Source organism: Pteropus alecto, unplaced genomic scaffold (assembly GCF_000325575.1).
Source record: "Pteropus alecto unplaced genomic scaffold, ASM32557v1 scaffold335, whole genome shotgun sequence".
Lineage (NCBI taxonomy): Eukaryota > Metazoa > Chordata > Mammalia > Chiroptera > Pteropodidae > Pteropus > Pteropus alecto.
This window is the reverse complement of record NW_006436757.1, coordinates 1,045,352-1,059,468: the sequence shown is the minus strand read 5'-3', so window position 1 is coordinate 1,059,468 and position 14,117 is coordinate 1,045,352. Positions and strand designations below refer to the sequence as shown.

General features: G+C 45.2%; 1 protein-coding gene and 1 pseudogene across 4 annotated transcripts in view; one reads left to right on the top strand and one right to left on the bottom strand.

Moving 5' to 3' along the window:
• Positions 1-7,953: 7,953 nt before the first annotated feature.
• Positions 7,954-14,117, bottom strand: part of RBM23 (RNA binding motif protein 23) — an 11,557-nt gene continuing 5,393 nt past the window's right edge. For 3 of the 4 annotated variants that reach the window (XM_015590676.2, XM_006913606.3, XM_015590675.2), the window contains exons 3-13: positions 13,578-13,684; positions 13,067-13,114; positions 12,766-12,933; positions 12,458-12,511; positions 12,181-12,298; positions 11,934-12,086; positions 11,711-11,848; positions 11,245-11,310; positions 9,429-9,624; positions 9,248-9,343; positions 7,954-9,154 (exon numbers count right to left, since the gene is read on the bottom strand). In XM_015590676.2, coding sequence (XP_015446162.1) covers positions 9,066-9,154; positions 9,248-9,343; positions 9,429-9,624; positions 11,245-11,310; positions 11,711-11,848; positions 11,934-12,086; positions 12,181-12,298; positions 12,458-12,511; positions 12,766-12,933; positions 13,067-13,114; positions 13,578-13,684 — 1,233 coding nt within the window. In that variant the 3' untranslated portion in view covers positions 7,954-9,065. The remainder of the gene's footprint in view (positions 9,155-9,247; positions 9,344-9,428; positions 9,625-11,244; positions 11,311-11,710; positions 11,849-11,933; positions 12,087-12,180; positions 12,299-12,457; positions 12,512-12,765; positions 12,934-13,066; positions 13,115-13,577; positions 13,685-14,117) is intronic. The other variant, XM_006913607.3, reaches the window with a different exon arrangement.
• LOC112481199 lies at positions 10,964-11,086 on the top strand (annotated as a pseudogene).

The following is a 14,117-nucleotide window of genomic DNA, read 5'->3' as shown; positions in this document are numbered from 1 at the left end:
ACCAGGAAGGTTCATCAGCTGGGGCATGATAGGGTCAGCCTACATTACCCCTGACAGGGCCCCAACACCCCAGCTGTCACCTGTAAGGCCCATGTGAGAACTGAAGCTGTCAGTGCCTTTCCTGGTGACACCCACGCCTGCTGCTGCCTGAGCCACGAGTTTGAACAAAGGGAACACAGCTCCACAAGGCAGCAGCTTCCCTAAGACATACAATACAGTTTCCTGAGCACTCAAAGGCCAGGCCTCCACTTCACCCCACTCAGGTTCCCAGAACTTAATGGAAAGAGGGATGAGATATCTTCTGAGTCCTTACAGCTAAGGAGGAGCCAAGGGAGACCAGTCCAGTGTGGATGGTTATAAGATAATATGAATAGTGACACTATCCTTAGGACTTTATTCACTTTATCTGTTAACACTGTAATGACTAAATAAGGTGTTACTTTTTTTTTTTACTGTGGAAGAATTTAAGTAACAGGGGTCAATAAAAGGTCAATAAGCAAAGCAGAGCTGGGATTCCACTCATGTCTGCGTGATACTTAATGATGATTTTATCCACCTTTGTATTTGAAGTTCCCTTTCCAGTAGGAATTGGAGTGAGAGGGACAGTAGAAGAAATGCAGGTGACACAATGAGCAGGGCCATGGACAGTAGCTGTGGTGAAAAGGCCCGAGAAATTACTCCGCTGCAGTGGAGTAAGCCAGCTCTAATCTCTGGGGACAATGAACAGAGGCAGTTCAAATTTTAAAATGCAGGAAAACACACTGGGCCCATTAAGAGACCAGATGGTTCTACAGTTGGGTTGAAACCTCAGGGATATGAAGAGGAGGGTTAAGAGACGAACATGGAAAAGAACGTTTGAAGCCTACTGCAAAGGACCTTAAACACTGGCAAAGGAATTACAGCCCGACTCTGTAGGCAGTGACAGTCACTGAAGGTCTCTGCATGTGGAAATGACGTGATCAGGGTGGTCTCTTGGGAAGAGGAGGCTGGGAGAGGTGTGCATGGATTAAAGCAGCAGCAGCAAGGCCTGAGGAGCTGAGTGTAGGGGCCAATCACAATAATGCATATGGAGAGCAATGAAGGACCATTCAGAGAGAGATGGCCGTGGGAAAGGAGGGGCCGCAGGGATTTGAGAGTCAGAATCAGTGGGACTTAGCAACTGAGTGGCTGGGTATAGAGAGGGAGGAGTTGCAGGTTGTGGGAGGAGGCTGCAGAATTAGAAGTTAAGGGGCAGAGAGTAGAAGGTAAATGGTTCCATTTTGGAGACTCTGAGTTTAAGATGCTAGAACATTCACATGGAGAGTTTCGGCAGTTTCCTTGACAGCTGGGTCGGAAATTCAAAAAGTTGGGGCGAGAAACACAGATATGAGAATAATTGCTATAAAGATGTTAGCAGAAGAGCCAGAGTAAAGGATGAGATGCAGGACTGGCTTCATGGCCCAGTCACAGAGGGCCCTATGCTTAGTTTAATTGCTTTGCTGCCACTGTTTTGAAATTCTTTGAATAAGGAGCCCTGCATTTTTATTTTGCACAGGGACCTACAAATTATACTAAGGGAGATACTAAGAGAGAGGGAGCAATACAGGCTGCGTTTCTTAGCCTCAAACCACATGTGGGCTTTAGGGGTCTGTAATTCTTATAAAGTGGTATAATCTGATGTTTGTGCAGTCATGCATTTGCCTGAGACTAAGGTTCACGAATTTTATCAAATTTCCAAAAGAGTCTGTGACCTAACAAATTATAAACCAGGTTGGTACGGATGGCTGCTGGGAAGGGGAACTGGGTGAGTGAAGGACAGGTGTGGGAGGTTTACTTCTCATTATATACCCCATTTCTACTTCTTTAACTCTGGCATATCTTACCTGTTCAAAAATGAAATAAAATAATTTAAAACAAAATGAAGATTTGGTGTTCCAGAGAAAGAAGAGACAAAAGAAGGTCCTGAGGAGAGACAGGTAAAGGAGGTGGAGATGCAGCCACCACAGATGTAATGGAAGAACCAAGACTGAGCATGTAGAGGGAGGAGGGCTTTTCTAGAGGACGAGTACCACCAATGGTCAAAGATGGCAGGAGGGGAGGATGAGGAATCATTGTCTTCCATGTGGCATCAGTCTGAAGATGATGATGGCAGGACCTCCCTCATGAAGGGAGCCACACACACACAGGCCTCCCTCCCCGCAACTTAGCCAGACCCATCAGCCGACCCATCTGTGTGTTCCCTCTAGACGCCTACATGGAAGAGCTCAGAACAGAAGGAAGCTGAAGCCAGGCTCCCGCCAGACTTGGGAGAGGTGGGGTCTTCTCTGAGAGCCAGGCCATTCTTCTCCTTCTCTCTGATCAAAGCAAAGTATAACCAAGCTACTGATCTGGGTTGGTTTGAGATAGTGAAGGGCCCTAGGGCCTGAGCTGCCTGTGCCAGGTCTCTGCCCTTGTGCTCCTCTAACTACTGCTATTTTATCTTGGGGTTTGTGCTCTTACTGGCCCAACCCATCAAACTGATACCCCCACTCCCTCTGGCTCATAAGTCCTCTTCAGTGGCCAAGAACATAGACTGTGCCCTCCCCTGAGAGTCTAGAGATGATGCCACTCCATGTCTTAGAAGGTATTCCTCTGCTCTGGGCCTCTGCTTATAGTTAAGCCATAAGCCCTGCTATGGTATATTGTACCTGTTCAAAAATGAAATAATTTATTGCTGCATCTAACCCTCTCTACAGAGACTCTCTTCTGTAGAGAGTCTGAAGAGAGCAGGGGCTCTCTTCTCTGAAGGCTGCCAGTTGTGGAAGGACAACTTCACAAGTCTTCTGGGTTCAACTCTCCCTCCCAGGAAGTTTGCCCATACGTACATCTTTTTATTAATCTAACATAGTTCCAACCCACTTCAGTCTAAGTAAATTTTTCCTGGATGTTTTTATCTTTCATCCATAAATGTTTACTGTTCCCCTCAGGTGCTGCAATATGACAGTCACCGTGCTGGGCCCTATGAAGAAAACAATACAGACATGATCCCTGCCCTCAAGTAGCTGACAATTGACCTGGAGAGGCAGGACAAGGTGGTGGTGACAGTACAACCATGGCCAAAACAGCAGCAAACTATACTATATTCTGACTATCTAAGGTGGGTGGAGGTAGCGGGGCGACATCATGTGCTTTAAAAATTTCTAAGAATGAAACAAAATTTAGAAGACTTATATTTTAGGAATTGGAGCTTGAAGGATATATGTACGCTGTAGACAGATGGAGGAAAGAAGGAAAACCACCCGTTGTAGTGAAACTACATGAGCAAATGCACAGGAGAAATGGTGGGCAGCCCACCCCATGATGAGGTAAAGACGCTTCCCATAAGAAGGCAGTAACATTTGGGTGGGTGGTGTGGCCGAGTTATCAAGGAGCCCCCAAACCAGACAAGAGCATCTTGCTTCTTCATCTTTTGTTATTTTGGTGGCTCTCTGATGCATATGCTCAAGGTCCCTTTTCATCTATTTGAATCTTGATGCCATGCCTCCACAGCTTGGTGGCCTTGTAAACTCAAGACATGAATACAAATTCAATAGGGCCTTGAAAGTGTTTTAGTTAGCTCTCAGGCCCACTACTTTCTGGATGGAAGTCTATGGAGAAAAGTCACTCTTAACCTCTCTGCCTTTCTGAACCTTAGCTCTCCCAACTATATAATGTAGGATAGTTGTGAGGACTAAATAAAAATGCAAATACCTTTGTAATTTGTCAAGCATTATACAAATGAGCAGTGGAATTTTTTTTTTTTTTTTTTTTTTTTTTTTTTTTTTTTTTTTTTTTTTTTTTTTTTTTTTTTTTTTTTTTTTTTTTTTTTTTTTTTTTTTTGCAACCTGTGTCCTCGTCTCAGGCAATCACTCAGGCTGCTTGCTATTCTCTCAAAGCCCAGCACCACTCTGGAAATACAAATTTAAGTTATGGTCCCCAAGATCCAACATGCCCTCCCCACTAGGACTTAGGTGACCCATTACTGGATTTGTTTTAGGAGGAATGCAGGGGAAGATTGGCAACTGAAGCCTAAGTGAGGGTATTATACTGAGCAGTTTTCCATATTTTGTTAAAATTATAACTCATCTTTAGGCAGAGAACCTGTGATTTGAAATACTTATTTTGAAAGGGAATTGCCAGAGTAGGGCAGGTGCTATAGGAGTGCTTGGGAGAAATGAGGAGGGACACCAAGCAAAGGGTTCTAACACAGAGCACTCTGGGCTTTTCCTTGGCCAGAAAAAGCAAAGGGCACTAGGTACCCTGAAGGTACCCAGGGGGCTCACCTTGATTTTTCAAAGCCATCTGGTTGTAATGATTATAGAGTTTCAGGCATAAAAAGAGGCTGGGCAATGAGACTTGTTTTCCTGAAAAGTGGGCTGGTTGCATGTGACCTGGGACCTTGTAAGCCTGGAACTTTAGCCCAGAAACAATTATGGTTTATTTTCATCATTGCCCCACCCTCACTTCTCCCCCTGTAAATATTGAGTTTTCTCTGAAGTTGGAGATGAGGTCAGGTAGACAGTCAAGGCACCCAGAGGAATGGGAATAAAGATGGCAGGAGTAATGATAAGTAGTAACCGATAAGCTAACAAGTTCTAAGCTCTCTACACAGATCATTTCATTTAATTCTCAAATGCCTGAGATAAGGTATTATTGTTATCATTTCTTTTTTGCAGATGTGGAGTCTGAGTTAGCGAAGTGGAGTAACACCTGAGCTTACTCAGCTAGTTTGAGACAGAAGAGGGATCTGAACCTTATAGTGGTGCTCCAGAGTATGACTATTCTGCTATAGGGTAGAAGTTCCCTGGCTTGGTTGGACCCAGGAATTGGGAGGCGACAGCTAATTCTTTGCACTACTCATTCTAAACAAGTAGGCTCCATGATGCTTGAAAGCTGATGGAAACTCCCATCCATTCTGGAACATTAACAAGAGTTTGACAGGTCTCTGATTTCCAAGGTCATTGTTTTCCCCTCTGCAATCCAGAACTGACTGGCTCCTTTCCAGTCCTCAGGCACCTCATCCACCTACCCATTGCCCTCAAAAATAACTGCTTAATGGCTCTCTGGCAACTCCAGCCAACTCCTTAAGGGTTCTTGAGAGTCGATCATCTGTGACAGCTAAGAGAACTCATCCAACTTTTTAACGTGATCTTTGATCAGCTCTTTCCTTGCCTCCACCTTCCCACATGATCTAAGTTGGCTGGTCTGCCTCACCTCACACAGAGTTCTCTCAACCAAGAGTACACTTTGAGAGCAAATCAGTTCGAGATATAGAGTGCAAAGGTTGAGAGGGAAGAGGATGTCTGAAGCCAGAAGATTCAGACACACAGCTTCTGAGATCAGAATTCCTTTCCTGCATCCAGCTCATGACTATTGACTTCACCTGGTTGCCACGGAAACATCAGTCTCTGGTGGATGGCAAACAGCATTTTAGACAGAAAGCATCACAGGCTACCATGGTAACACTAAAAAGAATAAAGCTGCCTCGTCTCATAAAGGGGTGAGGAAGGAATGGATGAAGCTGCCAGGGAAGGCAGACTAGAAGGGACAGCCTTTGAATAGACTGGCTCTGATTTGAACAGAAAGGGAATTAATTCAACAGACATGTAACATATACAAAGCAAAACAATAATGGAAAAGATGTGTCTATGGCTGGCTTCATCAGGCTATAACCATCTATTAATAGAGTTTACAAAGCACTGTAAATAAAGGCAGAATAAGACCTATTAGAAAAAGGAAGTCGACTCCAACTAGGAAAGCTTCAGAGTCCTAAAGGATGAGATTTTGACCAGCAAAAGAGGGGCAAGAAGAGAGAACAAGATGAACAGACATGAAAGTGGAAAAATTCAGGCTATACTAAGAAGTATGAGTACAAAGACAGAAAAAGTGACACTTCCTCATGACTCCAAAGCCTTGGCTTCTATAGTGGTGTTGAGAGGCAGCTTACGATTAAGATCAAAGAAGTCAGACTGCCTGGATTGGAATCGCAAACTTTTTGTGGGGCAAGTTATTTAAGCTCTTTGAGTGTCAGTTTCCTTATTTACAATTAAAGTTAACAAAAGACTCTAACTCAGAGGGTCACTGAAGAATGATTCAATACATATAAAGTGCCTAACCCACAACAAATCCTGCATAAATGTTAATAGTTGTCATCATTCCACCTCCTACCCCGTTACTTTTTGAAGACAGGATAGACTCTTCTAACTGTCCAAGTATTACTTCCTAAATCCCATCAAGAACACAGAGCAGTTTAAAGAACAGGGAGAAAATGCCACTGCCTTGGAGAAGAAAGAAGCATAGGCTCTAAGCCAAAAGTCAGGTGAAAATCCCATTTAGAAATGAGGCCTGGTAGGAAAATCCTAAGTATGCTGAGAAAAGGACTGGCTCAGTCTCACCTCTACCCTCAGTCTCACAACCATGCTCAGGCAGGAGAGGTTGAGGGAAGTTTATTTTACTTTAGGCCCAACCCAGAGGCTATTTATTGCCCCCTTCTCTCCACTCTAACCGCCCCCGATAGAGATGAGTAACAAGAAGGCACTGAGTCATACAGTGACACCGGCTGTCAAACATTAGATGCAGTCACCTTACGTGAGTTAAGACTAGAGAAGCTGTCTTAGATATTTCTTCACTTGATCACTGTCTCTCTCCCAGCAAGAGGATGTATGAGGAACTAAGCCCAAGGGGCAAGGAAGAACTGAAGTAGAAGGAACCAGAGTACAAGCCCAAAGGAGGTAGGTATGAGAACATAAGGAAACTAAGCAGAGGTGGGTGCCCGTCTGAGGAGTGCAGGGAGGGAAGGCCTGTGGGTATATACAGTTTGGAGTTCAAGACTACCACAGGGAGGTCTGGTCCATGGCTTTAGAATGACTAACAAAAATGGTCTGCACTGTGCTTCCAGGATGCATTAACAGCCAAATCAATAACTATAGGGGGACTGGGCCATAGCCAGCTGCTCCTACCTAAAAATAATGCATCTTCCTTCCCTTCCTCCAGGTCGAGAGAGCAAACTAAGATACGGAAGGAGTGGGGGTGGCAGCAAAGGAAATAGCTAGCTAGAAGAATCGAGAGCTAGTCTTGGGCCCCAGTGGCCTCTTACACCAAACAGGCTTCAGGTACTTAATACTTCAGTGTTCAAAGCAACCCCAGAAGCTAATATCACCAAAAACCCATCACTCTGCTTTAGAAAGTCTGAGTGCTGACAAATTAAAACCTAACAGCAATTATCCATATTTTTAGCATGACAATAGTCTTAACATTTTGTTGCCATAGAAACCAGTAAAGAATGGAGGAGCCCTGACCAAGAACCTCAGACCTCCTCCTCCAGGCTGATTCTTACTTGGTGAGCTGGGCTGGCCCAGTCCCTTGTTACAAGCCTTAAAAAGCAAGCAGAGGAAGTTCTGCCTCCCCTTTGGCAGAGCCCTTCCTGGAAAACCCAGCTCCCTGCGAGTCACTGATTCTAGGCTTGCATTATCCCAGGCAGAGCTATGTGGAATGCAAGCTTTGAGGTGACTGGGAGAACAGCAGTTAAGGCCTGAGGATCCCTAATGTATGATGCCCAAAACCTTTTGCATATTGGGCTCTAGTAGTTTTCTACTACAAAGAAGGCTAAAAGTGGTATGGGGACCAACTGTAAGAAGGGTGAGCCTGGGAGGCTTCTCTGCTACTTAAGATCCTTAATATCATGAAACACACCTAGAGGAAGGTGCAGAATGTGGTAGTTACACTGCCATCTAGTGGAAAGACAAGATCTGTCCTTAGGCACAGGGACAGAACCTGCAATTCAGTCCAGTGGGCAGATAGATTTGGAGATAGTTAAGATGGAGACAGATGGAGGAGGAGACAAACATCAACAGTAAAATGGAGATGCAGACAAGAACTTGGCCCAGGTATGTGCCTTTTGTCCATTTTTCTTTCTGAAAATTAGATAAAATTAAAATAAAGGAAAAAACCTCACAATGGTATTACAAATGTTTTATATCCCTAGAACCATTCATGGTTTTGGCTGAGAAATTAACATCCGACATAACTAAGACCACACATATATGGAAAGCAGCCGCCACAACAGCAGGGCTTGCCATTTGTACAAAGTTTATATATATATACATATATATATTTATGTACAGACACAAGGGTATAAAATCCAGTGAGAAGGCTCACGTGTGCCCAGGCAGGGGACAGGAGCAGCTTTAACAGCTGGGGTTGAGCCTACAGTAGAGGCACATGGGAATAGGTAGAGAGTAGCAGCCTCCCCTCCATCCTCCCACCCTGGACCAAAGGAAGGACCTGGGAGGAAGGACAACTAACTGTACAAAGAAAGATGGAAGATACTGGAAAGTACCCCCATCCTTCGCTAAACTGAATGCCCCTTAAGACATTCAAAATACCTGGCAGGATAGATCATTCCCACAGTTCCCAGCAAGATGCTGAGCCTACAGTAGTAGTTCCAGCCCTAAGCTGAGGTCTAAGGCAGGCTTCACAATGCATATACGAGTCCATACTATCTTCTGGGGGCCCTTGCAACAGCAAGCCAGCACCTTCAAGGTTCACCCCACAAACTCCAAAGTCCTCTTTGTCCAGAGGGCTTAAGGGTTTTCCTTGAAAAAATTGTAGGGTACAGACAAACGAAAAGAAGTTCATTCCTTCAGTCAATGCCCTATGGCCTTCCCAACAGAGGAGGAATCGAGGAATCACTAAGATGTTGTTAGAAAGGCCAATGAAGATCCTCCCAGGAGACAACACACACAGGGAAATAGGTGTTCAACAATTCTGTTCTCTTCGACTAGCGGTTGTTCAGCAGAGGCTATTCCCAGTGGGGCCATGGGCAGGAGCTCTTCTTGGCCCATAAGGGTGGCTCCAATTTCCCCATAGTCAATGTCCATGCCCTCAGGATGGCTTGGTCCACAAAATGGAGAAAAGGAACCACAGAAGGGTAAATGTGGAGAAGGGAGTGGCAGGACCCAGAGGCACAGGGAGGCAGTATACTGTGCCATTGATTCACCTGGGGAAGAGGTAAATAGAAGTCAAAAGAAAGAAAATAACTGAGACTAAAATGAGCTAGGTCCTGAGACTCACATGGTCTGCGGGGAGAAGAGGTTGGAAAGCTGGAAGCAATGGGAGGCAATTGCCTGAGAGGCGAGGTTCAGGGCCGGACTCAGAGCTGGAACAGAGAGGAGGAGAGAATTAGTGAGCAAAGAACATTTCTTCTTTCCAGGCCCTCACCCTTCTTTTCCTTTCCCAAGTCCAAGTCTACCAGTCAGAGTTGCTGGGTTCAGGGCCCCCAAGGGTACTGCTCCATTCAGCTGCAAGGCAGCAGCGGCAGCTGTGGTTGGCAACTGGATTCCAGAGCCTAAAAGGGAAAGAAAAGGTGGGATTAAGTCCCAACCCTTGATTTACAACTCAATCCATATCCTCCACCTGCAGAGAAACTCTACCTTCTGCCAACTTGGCCATGAGTTGCAAACGTCCACCTGCTGATCCCGGATCCAGCTCCTGATCTCCATCAGGAAAAGTAATGTCTGTACCACCATCCAGTCGCTCTGTCACATGGCCGACCCTCATAGGTCGACCAGCAAGCTCAAAGCCATTCAACTGTTCCAGGGCCCGCCGGGCACACTCAGACTCAGAGAACTACAAGAAACCCAAGCAATATCAGTCACCTCTTGGCCACAGACATGCTCTCAAAACCCCACTAACACTCATATTCCTACTATTCCAGGAAAACTGCATGCTCACTGCAGTACAAACTTTTCTTTCCAAGAATCTGTGATCTAAGATCCCTCCCTAAATTATTCTCTGAAAAGCACCTTTTCCAACGGACTCAATGGCAATCACTTATCAATCTTCCAGCTCCATTAAAAACCCAACAATGTAAAAAGTCTTTTATCTGTAGGGAAGCCAGCCTGACAGGCTGTTTCACAAATGGACATATAAAACGGAAGTAAGATAAGCTGAGAGTCAACGCTCTTGGGCTTTATTTCAGTCCTTAGGACTAGTAAGTTTCAGTTCTCAGTTAAGAAGTAGAAATCTGGACCTCCAGAGTCCAGCCTGGTGCTCAGAGGAAGACTGCGCCTGCACCCCCACCACAGTGCTGCTGACTTGGTGGCCTGCTGACAAGAGCCTCTACTCTCTCGTCCCTTTCATCATCAGCAGCAACAACAGTAGCATGGCATAAAGAGCATTCCCAGTCTGCTATTTAAGTGTCAAGGGTGTTGACCTAAAAAGCAGCAACACAAGGGTGAAAAGGCCCCAAAAGAAGCCTTTCTGCATCTAAGTCACACAGAGAGATAGAAAAGGTACTTGCCACTAGGAACGCCACAGCTGGCTTTGGTTACTCTGGTATTAGCTGCCCCAGGGCCTGGCACGTGGTACTGACAGTTCACAGGCAGGTGATGTAGGTGGCCTGCCTTTACTGGATACTTCTGAGGTGAGCAATTGCCACGGTAGAACACAACCTACCTCTCCTCTGCCCTGCAGGCAGCTGTGGGGGTGTATGCTGCCTGGATTGAGCCCAGAAAATACCAGCTTCAATCAGACTTGTGGCTGGCAGCCAGTCCTCAGCCTGGAGTCACATGGGGCTGGAAGAACCAGTTACGGGAACTGGTAACAATTTTGTTGAAGTGTCAGGAAAAGGTGAGATTTGCCCACTAATAGATGACCTCACTATTCTCTCTACAGTATTTAAATATAAAGATACTTCTCAATGGAAAAATTATTCAGAGTAGTACCATCCTATCTCATCATGAAAATATACCAATTCTATAAAACATGTCCATAAAAGCCTGTACCTAACCTCTCTCATGCCCCTAACATTTTAGCTGCAGCCTGGAATCATTACTATTACCCTAAGAGCAAGGTGCAGCACCAGGGAAGCTGGTTCAACTCCTGGACACCCCTGGGCCACTGACAAAAATATAGGAACAAAGCCAAGAGCTCAAGCAACACACTCGTCTCAAGAAACAGAAGGCTAGTCTACAGCCATGCCACCCTGAACAAGCCCAATCCCGTCTGATCTCGGAAGCTAAGCAGGGTCGGGCCTGGTTAGTTCTTGGATACTTGGATGGGATACTAGGAAGACCAGGTGCTGTAGGCATTAAAAAAAAAGAAACAGAAGGCTAGTCCAAGCTTTAGGCGTCAGGGTTTATGAGTCATTTACATAGTTCCTAAAGGAGAATGAAGCTAAGCTGTAAAATCAGAAAAAGAGGACAAACCCAAACTAAAATAAACAAGTTAAAAAGACTAGAGACTCACCGTAATGAAACCATAACCTTTAGAACGACCTGTATCCGAATCCTTCATCAGGACAATATTATCAATCTGCAGAACAGGGAGATATTATTAATAACTTTTTAGCTAACCCATACTTTTGATCTTTCCTACCCAGATTGCTCTAGTTACCTCCAACTTCTTCACCACCAATCACATCTCTCTGAATCATTTTTAAAAAGAAACAAAGGCCATCTCTTTCCAAAACACCTTTTGTGACCATCTTGCTTAATCTGAACCCCATTATTTGATTTCATGGTGCCTGACTCATTTGTCTACTGACCAATCTGAATACAGAGATGGAGCCTAACTTTCCCAGCATGGATCCTTATGCCCACTATGGTGTAATGCAGTGGGTTTATCATGGTCAGACAGAACAAAGAGGAATACTCATCTTCTCCACTTTTTCTAATTCCCTTCAGAGGTTTCCCTCACTTTCTACTCTACTCACTTTGCCAAAGGGCTCAAAGATGCCCCGGAGCATGTCTTCGGTGATATTGAAATGCAGGGAGCCCACATAGAGGCGCATTGGTCCACCACTGCCTTTCTGAAGGTTGTTGGCCATGGCTGCCAGTCGGTTTTTCTCAGCCTGGGGAAGGAAGAAATGATGGGTCAGGTCTCACACCTCCTACCTTCAATCCTGTCTTCTCAGGTCAGTTTCTTGGCCTGCTCACCTGTGAGGCCTGTACAATGATAGGCACCCCCAGCAGCCGCTGCCCAGTCAGCCCAATGGCCAGTGGCACAGACTGGATTTCACAGAATTCCACATAAGCAATACCCTTGGAACGACGTGAGTTCCGATCTGAGATGATACGTACATCACGAACCTATCCAGGGCAAAAGAGAAATCCTGAGTTGAGAATAAAGGGGGATAGACAGAATATAGGATAGTCAGAAGCAAATTAAGGAGGAGAAGGTTACCTTGCCAACAGCAGAAAAAAAGTCCTCTAGGTCTCGAGGCCGAATGCGGGCAGCTAATTGCATACAGAAAACTGTTCGGGCATCACGTTCTTCAGGACTCAGATTATCAACTGGCTCTCTGAGGAGTGAGGAAAATTTGTTGAGACCTTCACCCCTACCAATACTTGGTTATCATTCTCTAGCTAACCTCAAGTACTACATATTCCTGTACTTTGACTCAAAGACCTTTTTATTCATTACCTTACAATCTCTAAAAAAGTATTCATTATCAACTCACCTGACTGGGCTCTTCTCTCTGAAATGAGGACTCTTACTGTGTCCATACCTACGCCTATGGGACAGAGAACAACAAAAGTGAAAGTTGTGTCACCCAACTTTATTCAGATTGGTCCAATGCTGGGTCTTCCATCACGAGAAAACCAGATCCCAGCACCTCATCTCACACGTGAATTCTTAATGCCACCCCTCCAGTAACTGGGTCTCCTGCCTATCACGGAGGCTTATAAGCACCCTCGGGAAGGGACCATAGAACATAGTTTACCCAGATTCCAATAGGAAAGTGATCTTGTTAGCAAAAAGTGATACCCAGTGGCAAGTGGTGGACTCCTATAGTGCACACGATCCTCACGACGCCGGTCCCAACTTCGGGACTCAGTACTGTGGCGACGATCCCAGCTATGGCTGCGGTGATGACGCTGCCGATCTCGACTTCTGCTCCGACTGTTTCTCCGCCTATGCCGATCACGGTCCCGACTACGAATGCAGATGGAAACAGCTATTTAGTTTGTTAATAAACCAACCAACCTCTTCTGGGCTTCGATATATATCCTTGGTATCTTTCTATTTATAGTAATTCTGAAAACCCAAAGCCCCCAGAATGACTGACCTGCGTTTTCTATCCCTGCTTTTACTATGGCTCCGACTCCTCTTCTTCCTGTGAAAGGAAGTGTGGATTCTTATTATTGAGAAGGTTTCATTATCTCATTATCTCCATGGCCAGGGTGAAACAAAGAGCAGCAAAGGACCAAAGCCCAGAAGACGATCTGGCAGTTCACAGCAACTGTACAACATCAACTTACACATAGCTTTGGATGCTGTTAGGCATCTGAAGCGGCCATGGTTTTTCCCCAATGCCAAGCAAAAGCTGGTGTTTCTAAATTAGGGGCCCTCTGGCTATTTTACGCAAATGAAATGTTATCAATGCTGGGACTGATCCAGAAATCTACACACAAAGTTTAGACTACATCGTCATAAAACCAAGTCACCAGTATTCCCATGATCCAGTTATTAAGTCGGCAGTCTTAGAAGCAACTACCTCCCTGTTCTGGCTATTTCTCTAATGGACATAGTTGTTTTCCTTCCCAAGTTGCCAACCCATTTCCTCACGCCGCACTCACTTGCTTGCCTCCCCACTGGTGCTGCTCCCACTGCCACTGTTGCCAGTGCTGCCGGTGGTATTGCCAGAGCCTTCCTTTTTAACCTCCTCTTTCTTTGGCTGCTCATCCTGAGGGGTTCACCAGGAAAATGTCACAAGGTTCAAGGTAGCAGACACAAAAATTCCATTGGGCACAGAAAGAACAAAAGTGGACAAAGAAAAAAGCTCATGAAATCAAAGCTCTCTAGCCAATTATTTAGGCAATATTTGAGCACTCAGATCTCCTAAAAAAGGGAATAAGAGAGGAAGGGAGGAAACTACCCAAAAGGAAGACATCAGAGTGACAGATTTGGATGTCAAAACTTTAGCTACCCAACATCTGTTACACTGATATCTATTTCCTGAGAGTAAGAAATCGGGTCCAAGATACATTGATTTTCTGTCACTGAAAGCTATGAACAAAGCACTAATTCCCACATTATGTGGGTCCCCCCTTCCCAGTTTTTGGGGCCCTTCTGAAAACATGGCCCTTGAGTATGGGTCTCTAGCAGAGCTTACTAAA